The sequence below is a fragment of the Anoplopoma fimbria genome, chromosome 20, assembly GCF_027596085.1.
Source record: "Anoplopoma fimbria isolate UVic2021 breed Golden Eagle Sablefish chromosome 20, Afim_UVic_2022, whole genome shotgun sequence".
NCBI lineage: Eukaryota > Metazoa > Chordata > Actinopteri > Perciformes > Anoplopomatidae > Anoplopoma > Anoplopoma fimbria.
Window position 1 is genome coordinate 22,131,489 of NC_072468.1, and position 14,414 is coordinate 22,145,902.

Consider the following 14,414-nt stretch of genomic DNA (forward strand, 5'->3'; position numbering starts at 1 on the left):
AGCAATTAAAAACCAGAAAATAGCTGGTTCTTTGATGAAAAGGCAAAGTTAAAAGCCTGTGAATTCAAACACTCTTTTTACTACGACTCCCAGGGTGCATTTCGGCAAGAATCATCCAATCACAGCGCTTAGAATTATGTTCTAACCACCACGGGTCTACAAGCTAACGGCAGTTAAAAAAAAAATAAGTGTATTAATTTTACTTTTATTTGTTTTATTTTTAAATAAATTTAGGAACGTTATCGTCCTGTTTGGTTCATTATATTTAAAGAACAACCATTTTGATTAACTTCTAGGATACTCTGTTGCTTTTCCATAGCAACGGCGGTAGAGGCTCATGGGTAGTGTAGTCTATTTTGACCTTCTAAGTTAAAATAGGTAGAAGTGGTGGTCGTTACACATATATGATCCTTACATTATGTTTTTATATTTATTTCACCCTATAAAAATCACTGGGTTTATACCTTATATGATTACATGTGACAAAAACAATTGATTAATTGATAAAAGAGATAAAAACCCTTCTGGAACCAGCCAGTCTCCAAGCATGCATGATGGTTTGCGAAATAACAGCGTCTATAGACATAAATACTTTGGATCAGAGTGTTTAATTCTCTTGAGCTAAAAAAAGAAAATGTCTCCAAAAATGAAGTCCCACACTAACATTACAAAACATAAACATATGGAAGATAATAGAGCTAAAAGCAGAAAAGGAAAGGGGTTAAAAATATTGTTTTGGTCCCAAATATTTCCCTCCAGGAGTGCTATGATAGCACTGTAAACAAAACAAAAATCACAGTTCTGTACCGAGAAAGTGAAAAGACAAACACAATAATGAAACTGCAAATAAGTTAAATTTAGATTTAAAACAATTTCATTCCCGTGCCTGTCCTAAAAGGACATCATAAATCTTACTCAGGATCCACTAATAAAAATCATACCATTCACAAAATGTTGTACCAGCAATCCCACTACATTAATGGAATCCAATCACTACCTGATCATTAGACCCATTACATTCAGAAAATAACTTAACAGTAATCTTGTGATTTTTAAATAAAGTATTAAACATCCAGTCATAAGAAGCAGGACTTGACATCTCTCCAAACTGAAAACAAAAAGGTTGTCTTGACTCTCTTAAGTCTGAAATTACTGATTCACTCCAGAGAATCAACAAGCAATTGTGGAAACATGCAAAACAAGTATGCAAATGCATACCTCAAAAATGTAGAGAGATACATATAAATAGACTCAATGTACACCACGATAAATATGCTGGAGAGGCAAAAAGGTGCTACAGAAAGTGCAAAAGTAATCTTCCTTCTCCGTGCAGTTGGTTTGCATCTCGTCAGTACAGTAGTCGTCGTCTATCACAGTGTGTGTTTGATGCCGGTCAGAGGTTCTCGTTTGTTCTGCAGGTTCTGCTGCAGCTCCAGGAACAGATTGTCCCGCTCCTCAGCATCCAACAGGATTTGCTACGTGGAAGAAAAATAAAGATCTCAGTCAGCATCACAAGTATTCATGATGAATTTTTCATATACATGACATACTTTTCTAGCAGGATTTATAAACATTTATTTTAGCTTTTCAAGGTAAAAATATGCAGTTTTTCCAATTTATCTTTTACTGCATGTGTTGTACTTAACGCTTTTGTTGACCCACTTTCAATTAGTTATTTTTCATGTAGAAGTAGATGAGATTTTTAAATTACCTTCTCACTTTCTATAATTAGTGAGAATTTAAAATCTGTGTTTTCACAATTTTTATTGATATGACTGCGAGTCTATTAAAAGATGGAGGATCTGACATAAAAACCTGGCACTGATGTTTTGAATTGTTTAAGGTTTTCATTGTAGAAAACAAGATAGAAACTACCCCTCCAAAAACAAACAAAACTCTAAAAGTCCTGTGCTTTTGCCAAAAAATTCATATTTTGTAGCATGCTGTCATGTATGAACTTAAAATGAAATATTTCTGTGGGGAGAGAGAAATATAGAGAGAAGAATATCAGGGCTACAACTGATTTCATAATTGAATAATCTTCCATTTTTTGTGGGGGAAAACTAATTACTCCTCGCAATTTCAATTTTCCAAGTCAAGTTGACGTCTTCAAACATCTTGTTTTGTTCAACCAACAGTCCAAAACCCAAAGACAGAGACAATCCTCCCAATTTGAGATTATTTAGCATTTCTTGCTTAAAAGTAAGTGAAACAATAGACTATCAATATAGTTAATTTTATACTAGATGCAGCTCTTAAGATATTGGATATAATTACTTTTACTATATGTATGTTGTATTTAAAGGTATTTTGTTTGCATGGAAAAACATTTAAAGCTACTTATTCAATTGTATGTATTTATTTATTTATTCTTTCTTTTTTGGGGCAAATATATATATGTACATCTCTGAATATTTCAGTGTCACAATACTAATATTTGGTATTTTAAATAAACAAAACGCGTTTACACTCAGAGTTGACATGGCTCTGTGGTCTACTCTACAGTATAGAAAACACTGGTGTTAAACTAACATGGACGATGTGTTCCTCGCACTGAATATTGAGACAACAAGCAGCAGATTCCTGCACTTTACCTCTATGAGTTTGTCCCTTTTCTCCAGGCTGTCCCTCAGCTTCCTCTCCTCTCTCTCTCCGTCCTCTCTGTTGTTCTGTCGGGCTCTATCGGCCTCCTTCCTCTCCTTCTCCTTCGCCCTCAGCTCCCGCCGAGTGTCCCTGAGTTGATCCGTCAGAGAGGACACCGTCTGACCGTGACTCTCCTGCTGAATCTGGTGAAAGAGGAAACAGTTAGAAGGGCTGAGATGCTGTGTTGTGCTGACATTTGTTCTACCTTTGTATGTAAGTATATTCTGTTCCATTCCAGCAGGGTCCCATTGTTTCATTATTAATGTATTGTATATTTTGTTTGTTACACCACACTAGGGCAGCAACTACCAATTATTCTAATTAGTTATTGGTCTTAACGTTGTTTTTTGATTAATTGTTTAATCTATGAAATCTAAAAAAATTTATATATTTAGAAATATTCCAGCATGAATTCTGATCCACACAGGTCTTGTTTGGCCCCAAAAATATTCCATTTAAATTGACTTTAAATTAAATTAATTTTCTTTTTAACAAAATGACTGAAACAATTAATCAATTATAAAAATAGTTGCTTATAGGTAGTACTTAGTTGATTTTTTTTTTTATTCTGTCGATCGATTACCAACTAATCGTTTCAGCTGTACTCCACACCGTACAATCAGAGTCTTTAGTAAAGATGAAAAATAAATAAATATTGTTTTGCATCACATGTAAAGTTCTGGAATATCCAAGTGTAAATCATTTATAAAAATCTTCTGTTTATCAAGAAGTTGCAGGTGAAAACAAAACAAAAAAAAACTCTGAATTCAGAATGTGTAGGCAGCCTTTTGTTTTTATAGTTTTCTCTTTATTGTAAAACAACTTCCAAATCCCCTCCTCATGCCAACACCTCACCTGCACCATGTCCTGGTACTCCTGCAGGGCTCTGGTGAGTTTGGTGACCTCCCTGCACAAGGTGGCGCCATTTCCCTCCGTGTCTGCTGCAAACCCCTGACCAATCACAGAGTCAGAAAGAGCATGGAGGAAAAATAACATGTAGTGAGTTACAGTTTAATAATACGGAGAGAATGAAAGCTTTATTCTAAAAAGGTGGAAGACATTAAAATGAACATTTGTATCACTTTATATCCAGGAAACAGGCCTCTCCTCCCATTCTAGCCAGAAATTACACTCTTATATATTACCTTGACATCTTCCTGACAGCTCGCCAGCTCCTGGATCAGAACCTCCTTCTCCTGCAGGACAGTTGTGAGGGCGCAGTCCCTCTGCCTCCACACCTCCCTCTCTTTCTCCACCTCCTTCAGCAGTCGCTCCTTCTCCCCCAGAGCCACTCGCAGTTCCTGCAGCAAAGACAAAAACACAGTTCTATCTAAAGAAAACTTCTGAGTGCATGTAGATGGAACTATGCATGGGGAGAAAGTACAAATGTACACTGTGTCTGAATGTGTTTTTAACTGCAATGTATGGATTTCCACTCCGGTTTCTAGTGTGTTTGTGTTCGTACGTTGAGAATATCCTGGTTGCACTGCAGCACGGTGTTGAGTGTGTCGAGGTCTCGCTCTCTGTCTCTTCCAGCCTTCCTCAGAGCCTCGATCTCTTTCTCCATGCTCTTCTCCTTCTCAGTCATCTCGGACCTCATAGTCTGCAGGGCCGTCTACAGATCACAAAACGTTGTCACGTGAGACGTCTAATTTAGATTAAGATACAACATCTGTTCAGCTGAAACAATTAGTAGATTTAACTGATAGACAGAAGATGTTTTGCCAAGTATTTCTATATTCAAAATAATCAATTAGGTAAATTTTCAAGCAAAAAAAACATTAAAGACGTAGATTTTGACTTTTGGAAGTTGTAACATGCATTTTTTCCTATTTTCTGACATTTCATAGACCAAACGATAAATTCATTAATAAAAATAAAACTGAAAATAATAATAAAATTGGCAGTGGTCACCCTGGTCACCCTCATTATTTACTGCTGCTTGGGGCAAGTCTGAGCAAACTTCTGGTTTAACCACCTCACTATGTCCACTATGATTGCTGGTAAAGCAAAGTCAGCAATACCGCTTGGTTATAAAGGAGGTGTAGCATTTATCCTGTGACAAACTTACTTATGCTGCCTGCACATTTACTGTTCAATGCTTATCAGACCAGGGTTTCTGCAGGGTCCATTCAGTTAAATTTAAGACTTTTTAATACCAAACAGAATGTTAATTTATTAAAAAAATCCAAGATCATAAAGGGCCAAAATATGAAAGTATAATGGGAAACCCTCAGTATCTCTCAGAAGTATATAACAATCATTTCTAATTATATAAATAATTAAATGAATAAAACGCAAACTCCGAATAAGCAGAGTAAAAAGAATGGATGGATTCAAAGTGATTATTTGATTCTGATTTTAAATCCGTCTTAAACAATAGTCAGGCACCTGTGTGAAGAATGAAACAGGTTTTTCTTGCTGTAAACAATTCAAAGTCATAATCTGCATTAAAACACAAGATGTTGATCTTTGTGTGATTTAATGATAGAAGCAATGGAGTTACCTCAAAACACAGTGTTTAATGTCAGCCATAATCTTTACCCAGTACTGGAGGAACATTTCTGAAATGCTACTGCTAGACTGGTAAAACTTCCTACAGGCCTGAGGTTAAAAAAACAAATACCAATCACAAGACCTGCTCTGCCAATACAAAAACCTTCAGGGACAGCAGCAAAGAGTCTGATGACTATCAGCAAAAGTCTGTCTGCTCATGCCGAATCCTTGCTTTGCTTCAGTGAGAGGTTAATATGAGTCACCATAAGCAGACCCAACCATAGGCATGTCAATAACCAGGATGGAAAAAAAGGTCAACTCTAACCTTGTTGTCAGATTGAGTTTCCTTCAGACTCTCAGTCAGCTTGTTGGTCAACTCTGTCCCGACTCCCTCCTCCACACACAGTCTTCTGATCAGACCCATGCACTCCTGGAAGAGAGGAATCATTTGAATGCTTAATGCAAAATGGCAAAAACACTCATCTAACTGCATTGTAGTTGGAGGAAAAACTTTACTTTACTTGGGTTGACAGATTTAAGGCTTATCTTAGTGCATATTTTAGTAAGATTCAAGCATAAATCAATACACAGGGCCATAATAAACCCCGGGGAAAAGTATTCACGCACTGTTAGAGGCCAGAGCCGAGCTGATACGTGTGCAAATGAGAACCACTGCAAACATCATAAATCTACAGCTCCATCAAACAGACAGCCTCATTCATCTCTCGTCTACTCAAACTGAAACTCAAAGCTGTTCAAAACCACAAGAGTCAGAGTAAAAAAAACAACTCGTCTCTGAAAACTGAATGTTGGTGACACATTTGTTCCGACATTATGAAAATTTTAGGGATGTGGTTTTCTTTTGTGTTGCATATGTGTGCTATCTAAGTCAACGTTCACTGCATATGAACAGCTTATATTTGATGTAAGCACACTGTACTTGTATAAGCCAGATGGGTGCATGGTTTAAAAAAACAAAATTGTGTTTTATAGTTTTACATTTAAGGTAATACACTGATTTGCTTTCTCTGCAAAAGTTAGAAGAAAAATATAGATGCCTATCTCATATCGGAACAGTAGATATGAAGCTACAGCCTTAGTTTATTTTAACACAAAGGCTGGGGGAAACAGCTGGCTCTGTGCAAAGCTAACAAAATCTGTCTACCAGCTCACTAACGGACACGTCATTCTGTGTTTTAGTTACGTTTGAACAGAGCCAGGCTAGCCGTTTCCCCCTCGTTTCCTGTCTTTATGCTAAGCTAAGCTAACAAGCTACTGGCTGTGGCTTCGGATCAAAACACACGAACATGGGTGTGGTATTGATCTTCTCTTCTAAGGCTCGTCATGAAAACAGATACTCGCTCTTATTTGCATATTCAAAAATAAAAGCTTTTAGTGTGAGATAACATAAAACCACAGGTAAAAGTGAAACAGTGACTCTGTTCTACAGTCACTTATTTATAATCTTTAATAATCTGTAATCCATTCAAGCACTGTTGACAGTCTTGTTTTCTTTAGCCACTTAACTATCACGATCATCCAGAGTGATTTACAATGAGTGCAACATTCCAATGAGGTCCCTGCTGTAAATCATCAATCTAACAAGTGGACAAAAATAAAAGCAGTCATGTTTAAAGCTTAAGAAAACATATTTCAGCGTCAGAGGTACAATGTAGTGAACAAACAGAGCAGCTCTGACACTGCCACTTTAAGGGCGTACAGCGACTTCACAGACAAACAACATTCCTGTGAGCTTTGAGCCGGAGCTCGAGCTCCAGCAGACGATCCCGCTGCTGTGTGCATGACCGAGTCCTGTCTCCCCCCATCACCTCACCCACCTGGATAACGCGCTCCCGGCTGTGCAGGGAGTGACCGAGGCTCTGCAGCAGGGAGCTGCCACCCTCCTCCTGGAGCAACTGGAGGGAAGAGGAAAACAGATGATGATGGTTTCTTTTAAAATGTCAAACTGTGTTACTGAAAACAATTCTGGAGTAGAGCTGAGTAAATTATACTCCAGAATCTAAGGCCTGGTTTTAGGAGCTGCAACTATGGATTATTTTAACACCAGAAAGCAGTAAAAAATCTTTGTATGTCAGCCCAAAATCAAATATATAATTACTATAAAGTAAGATAAAAAAATATATAATTCTCGCATTTAAGAAACCATCAGATGTTTGGGATTTTTGCTTCAAATGAAACTACTTACACCAAGAATTAATTATAAAAAACTTTAAAGAATTAATTTCCTTTGGGCCGGTATATTAATTTAACATCTGCAGCTCCACTGATATTATGAATTGATTCAATTTAAAATAAAAACAAGCAATTTGAAGATGTATCTTCAGATATGTGATGATATTTTTCAATATGTTACATTTTAAAGATTCATTCCCCAAAAACATATCCAAAGATGAATGGATAATGAAAATATGGATCACTACTATTCTCCTAATATTTTCCTATAAATACTAAAAAATTCTATCGGTGGTAATCAGGAAATTGCTTTGCCAATTTGAAATGCATGCTTCAGATCGACAGTGTATTTTGTTCTAGTTTTTTTCCTAAGCCAAGTTGTTGCATCACAGATCAAAGGCACTTTAGTACGTAAAACAGTGAGTAAATGCAGCACCATTCATACGGCGTAACGAGCAGCGCTGACTCAAACGGACTCCAGTTCAGCAGTTCATTCAGGGGCAAAGTAAATAAAGCTCTGTGCAGCTTTTGCGAACGCTAACCCTGTACATAAAAAGAGAAAAAGAGGCTCCTGTGCCATTTGCATAAATGTGAATAACATAGCCTAATATACGTAGCTATATTTGTTACAAAATTGATATTTTCTATGCAAATGAACCTCATAGGTTCTAGCCACATGTAGTTACAGTGACATTTTTAGCATCTTCACAGAGCTGGTGGTAAATTAAGTGCAATTATAATGGGTGTCACACCTAGACTTTCAAATGATAATGAAATATTAAAGGAACAGTAGGATTTAGGAGTTTTATTGGCAAAAATTCTATAAAATATTCATAGCTATGTTTTCATAAGTGTATAATAACCTGAAACTTGGAATCGTGTTTTCGTTACCTTAGACTGAGGCGTCTGTATCTAAATCGGGTGCGGGTCCTCTAATAAGAGTCAGCAATGTTGCACTGCCATGTTTCTACAGTAGCCCAGAACGGACAAACCAAACTCTGGCTCTACAAAGATTCTTTCGCGTTTTTTTTGTTACTTCAAGGCCACCGTAGTTCTCCGACACGCTTTGGAACTGAAGGGGTGGATGCAATATGAAGGCTCACCACTAGATGCCACACAATCCTACACATTGGTCCTTTAAGTCCCAAACAAGGTTTCTATTTGACACTTCTGGATTTCTGGCGTTTTAATGTTTAAACCTGCAGCTAATCCCAAATATTTCACTTTAATTATTGTGGCTTTGTGCCAACATGAGGAGCAGAGATCAGGTGATGTGGACTCTTCAAAGCAACAGAAGCTCTTTTTAATGATATCCTCCATCATAAGACTACTGACCCCGGGGCAAACCGCACCGGTCAGAGAGGATTCCAGAGAGAGGCGGTGTGTGTGTGTGTGTGTGTGTGTGTGTGTGTGTGTGTGTGCGTATGTGTGTCTTTATCTGCACCTGTACATGAGGAAATGCGGACACACCCTTCAATGGACACAAAGCAAAGTGCACCAACGGCTCCATTCCTTTTATAACAATGTAGTTTTTGCTATGTCAACATTCCCAGTGTGGTTTGTGGAGCTGTTTGGACATGTGACTGTGTGATGCTGCACTGTGTCAAAAAAACTAAAACCTGTTTTTCTTGTGTGAGAGAAAAAATAAAGGTTGGGAGGCAATTATCTCTCATGACAGCTGGTTAAAAATAACAGTGTGTGTGTGTGTGTGTGTGTGTGTGTGTGTGTGTGTGTGTGTGTGTGTGTGTGTGTGTGTGTGTGTGTGTGTGTGTGTGTGTGTGTGTGTTACGTCACAACTGACAATCTCTGTAAATAAACCAAGGGTTTCTCAATCTGGCTGTGAGCGCATTCACGTAAAGGGACATCTCCACTTATATCCATTTTATTTTTAGATTAACATTGAGTTTATTCATTTGTCCTTCCTACCCTATTACATCTATTTAGAAGCTATTAATGTTTAGATTATTATTAATAATTATTATTATTATGAGGAGCAATTCAACATTTTAGGAAGTGGATTTAGCTATCTTGCCAAATTAGATGAGCATTGATACCACTTGCATAGCTTACAAAGTTAAAAAAATATGATTAGGCCTACCAGCGCCTCTAAATCTCACTTTTCAACATGTTATATGTAGTTTCTTTAAGTGTAAATATGGAAATTTGTGGCTGGTAGCCACTATGGCCAGGAGGAAATGATCAAGCCATGTTTAAATGCACATTTGGGCACCTGACTAATGTTTAAAGAGTTTTGGTTTTGGGTTTTTTCTGAGCTTCAGAGGTGTTGGCAGGCAGATTTGTCACCTTTGGACAGAGCGAGGCTAGCTGTTTTCCCCTGTTTACAGTTTTTATGCTAAGCTAAGCTAACAAGAAAGTGAATAAACACACTTCTCAAAATGTCAAACGACTCTTTCGTTATATAATTGCCTGTAAAAGGAATGTGTGAGAGGACAAACCGAATACTTACAGGGACCCAGTCGTCTGATCCATCGGTTTGGGTTTGTTGGCCCCTCCCATGTTTCACCTCCGCCTCCAGGGTCCTGATGTGGGCCACAGCTTGGTCCAGCTGGCCCCGCAGGTGCTTAACAGCGTGGTGAACCCTGCCAGAAGCACTCTGAAATAACAGATGATTTGGTTTTGGTATTATTTAGTCAAAAAAACACAGGGTGAAATGTGTAGCTCTTGACTTCCGTTGCTCCCGGATTACCTGTTGCAGCACACTGTGTCAATATTTACAGCGTGCACACACAGCATCAGGTCAGAGTCCTTCCATTTGTGTGTGTGTGTGTGTGTGTGTGTGTGTGTGTGTGTGTGTGTGTGTGTGTATATATATATATATATATATATAGTTTATTTAAATAGTTTAGAGCAGTGGTTCTCAAATGGGGGTATGTGAAGTCACTCCAGGGGGTACGTGAGATTTTTTTTTTAAATATATTTAAAATTAGCATCCATTCAAAAATCCTTTAAAAATAGTTATTTAATAAATATTCAATAAACTATACAGTACCAGTCAAAAGTTTGGACACACCTTCTCATTCAACTACTTTGAAGAATCTAAAATATAAAACATATTCTGGTTTGTTGAGCATTTGTTTGTTTACCACATAATTCCATATGTGTTCCTTCATAGTTTGGATGTCTTCAATATTAATCTACAATGTAGAAAAAAAATAAAAATAAAGAAAAACCATTGAATGAGAAGGTGTGTCCAAACTTTTGACTGGTACTATAAGTGTAAGTTCATAAACTGAATTGAATATTCAGTAGGCTATTCAATTTCATTATCCTAAAAAACTCAAACAATGGAGTCGTTGTTGAAGCGTAGCAGCAATGCTGCTGAAAAACACGGAGGGACAAGAGCCAAAGAAGGCGAAACCAGAACAATTCCATCAGTATTCAGGTACAGGGGGTACATCACTGAAAAAAGGTTGAGAACCACTGGGTTAGAGCATGCTCTGACAGGAATGAAAACACTCACCTTTCGATGAAGAGGCATGAACTCATCCCTCAGCTCTGAGAGTACATCCCCGTCCTCCTCATCCACGTCCTCCCCTCCGTTCTCCACACTCCCAAAGCGCAGCGCCCTGTTCACCGAGGGCGACGCCGTCCCTCCGGGTGTCCCCGAGTACTTCCTGTCCAGAACAGGGATCCTACTCCCCGCTGGCGAACTGACCGGCTTTCCTTCGATGCCTCTCAGCTCCATCAGCAGTAGGTTGGTCGTCCGCACACTCGGCGAGTCAAACGGGTCGTTGCCGTCCAGAGAGTCCAGAGAATGGATGGACTCCGTGCGGGAGGACTCCTGCAGGGACAGAGTGGACCCCGCCAGAGAGGAAGCGCTGGAGCTGAAGGACGTCACCCTCTGCCAGTGGAGGGGCATGCTCTGGGATTTGTCCCGGGACAACGCCAACGGGGAGAAGGGCTGCAGGGGCAAATGGCGAGGAACCCCACAAACGGACTCGTAATCGGAGTCGGACACCCGCAGAGCATCGCAGCCCTCACATCCTTTGCCCTTTCTGCATCTTTTTCCCGTTCTTATAAAATACGGGCACGTGTCCCACTTCTCGGACCAGCACTCGTACTCTGAGAGCGCCATATTCTCTTTGAGCATCTCCCTGTAGCCCTCCTTCTCCGCCTCCCCGTCCCCCTCGCTGGTGCTGCCCGTGCTCTGGAGGTCCCTTGGGTGCCTCTGGAAGTAGCTTTGGCGCACCCACTGTCTGATCTTGTCCCTCTCCTGCATCAGCTTCTGCAGCCTCTCGGAGGAGAGCACCCTCACCCTGGCTATCACCGAGTCGAACTTGAACACCCGCTCGAGGACGCACACGCATTTGCCGCACACAAACTCCCCCCGGCCGCTGCCTCTCGGTACGGACTGCCCCAGTATGTGAGTCAAGACGGAGAGCAGGTCCATCGCTTTGGACTGGGAGTTCAGGGATAACTGGGAGAGAGACACCGAGGAACCCAGAGAGAAGGTGCTGCCTGTGAAGAGGAAAAGAAAGCTCAGACTCTGCGACTAGAAGACTTTTCTTTACTTCCTCTCTACTCGCTCCAGACTCACCCCAGGGGCTGCTCTGTGAGGACTGGGACAGGCTTCCTCCTCTCACGGACCCGGTCGGGGTCTGAGCCTGATCAGTCTTATTATTCTGGCCCCCGAACAGCCACCGCCTTTGGTTTCCATGCAGAGCTCCGCCGCACATTCGGCACAAGTCCGGTTTACCTCTGGAGGACATCGTGGACAGAGGGCTGAGACTTCTCTCCCCCTTGTTGTCCGATAATTTAAAACAATCTGCGAATTAAAAGCAGAATAAAAACAGGGGATGCGTTAACAGACAGGTCAGGGACTCACATGGGGTCAAGAGATGACGTGAGCACCTAAAAGAGCGTTAACTTGGCTGTAAACTAAACAGTATTTCACATAAGATTGTTTTGTTAAATACTGTATAGTTGCCTCTAAAAGTATTCAAATTAAACTGAGGAAAATCCCTCTTAAATCAGACTAATCACCACTCTAAGACATACAACTTATTATAAGAAGTTGCAGAGTTGTATCTGCAATTGTCATGTAAGCTGTACTGTTTTGGGGAATTCAGGGGTTTTAAGGACCCGAATAGAAGCTTTAGTTCTTCCATCACCCACCGATCAAAGCTCAATACCTTTAAACCAGACTATTTAACCAGGTAAGGGTCTGAAAAAGCATGTTTTCTTAGACCGAGAGTCCAGAAATGTACATTTTCAATGCCATTAATCACCTTTGACATACTGGAAGTCAGGATTTTTTGACATTATCGGTTAAGAAACTATTTTAACAATTAATCTATAAGAAACGGTGCAATATCATAAGATGTCACATTTTGTTTTGCATTGGAACAAGTTATTATTTGGACATTTTTTCACCCCCAATTTCCTCATTCTATGCACCGAGCGACTCATCCAGAAATAAACTGGTAGATTTATCGATTGATAATAAAAACAGCCGTTAGTTGCAGCCATAAAACAAAGCAACTTCTCAGAGGGCCCTCCTCATTGGAGATCAGTTATGTCTGTATATGTGTATATACCCTTTTAAATACAGTCAGTAGTTCACAAGCAATAAAAGGAAAGAAAAAAGTGAGCCAGCAGATTATTCATTATAGCAGAGGAGTTAGAGGAAGTAGTCTCCTCATTTAAATCAGGATGGTTTGTAGATTAACAGCTGGCAGTCACTTTTGTATATTTTTCACATTTAAGTAAAAAAAAACAGGTCAGATAAAGTTTAATTGAACGATCTAATCTAAAAATCTCGCTTTTGAGTCATGACTTTGTTCCCTCTCTTCCCCTGCATGGATGTTTTAGCCGGGTTATTGCGGCTCACAGCTGCTGGGTGTTTACAGGAGCTCCCCACAGGGCGGGACACGTCGACCTTGGCCCACGCTGACAGTGATCTCAGTCAGACTGTCGATGAATGAAACTTTCTCTTTAACATCCAGTCTCTCCCCGAGCCTTTCCCCACCCATGACGCATTCATGAGACAATCCTTCAGCCCTTTAACCCATTGAAGGCAAAATAATAAGAAAATGTTTTTTGGGGGTTTTTTTTTTTTGCATACGGAAATTAAATCCATACACGTGACACATTGCATGTTTCCACGACCTTTTGCCTGCTTGAATACAACAATGAAAACTTGTTTCTCTATTCCCATAAAGCATGCCACATGTTTCCAAAAAGGAAAAAAAAAAGAAAACTTTCATCATGCAGTGGAAAACTTTATGCACTATAATACATCTGCTGCTATTTTAAGACACTGAAGCGCAGTGTGAGAAAGTGGAGCAGCATAAATATAACTGTGAGTTTTAGATTAGTCCTCTCTTCACTAACACACACTTAGGATTCACACATTGGGGTTGTTTTTTTAAGTCTCATGTTCGAGTCCTCCGGGCTTTACGCACTGACAAAAGTTTAAAGGAAGAATCCGTCATTCTTGTCTCATAATAAGCAAAACCTATAAAGTCACACATTAAAAAATGTTTTAAAAGTTTAAGCTGAGAGAGGAAAAAAAAGTTTCTTACATGTAAAATCTGCACCGGGAGCTGAGCTGGAGACGCGTTGCACCACACCGGAGGAGCACCGGAAGAGTGGAGAGGTGGAGGAGTGGAGAGGTGGAGGAGTGGAGAGTGGAGGGGTGTCACCTTGCTCGCGTCATGGCTCATACCTGTTTAGAGCGCTCGTGATACCAACTCTGTAAATAACACCAATGGTTTCTGCTGGGAGCGCGTTCACGTGAAAGGGAGGCTGGGTTTGGAGCATTGGACCAATCACAAGCATGGACAAGTCAGCTGGCAGCAGAGAGGCACAGCTTAAACACAAAGAGCAGACTATAAATACTAGACAAACACATAAGAAGTAAGACTGTTGTATTTGCCAAATGCAGGAAGGACAGCTGATGTAAATAAATAGATTTATAAAAGCTCTGCTTCATCTAGAGCACAATAGATCTGTGTATACCATTACATTAATTACAATTAATAGATGCCAAAACAGCCAAATGGACACATTTGAGTGACACAACATGAAATTTGTGACATTTTTAATGCTTAAATGGATTT

General features: G+C 39.7%; 1 protein-coding gene across 1 annotated transcript; it reads right to left on the reverse strand.

Moving 5' to 3' along the window:
* Positions 1 to 481: 481 nt before the first annotated feature.
* On the reverse strand, positions 482 to 14,003 carry si:ch73-95l15.5 (uncharacterized). The gene is made up of 11 exons (XM_054621843.1): positions 13,878 to 14,003; positions 11,891 to 12,118; positions 10,814 to 11,811; positions 9,800 to 9,946; positions 6,978 to 7,055; positions 5,465 to 5,569; positions 4,109 to 4,258; positions 3,789 to 3,944; positions 3,499 to 3,594; positions 2,595 to 2,786; positions 482 to 1,475 (listed from the first exon to the last, which is right to left on the reverse strand). The coding sequence occupies exons 2-11, from the start codon at positions 12,060 to 12,062 to the stop codon at positions 1,371 to 1,373; spliced, it is 2,199 nt and encodes a 732-aa protein (XP_054477818.1). The 5' UTR covers positions 12,063 to 12,118; positions 13,878 to 14,003; the 3' UTR covers positions 482 to 1,370.
* Positions 14,004 to 14,414: the final 411 nt, after the last annotated feature.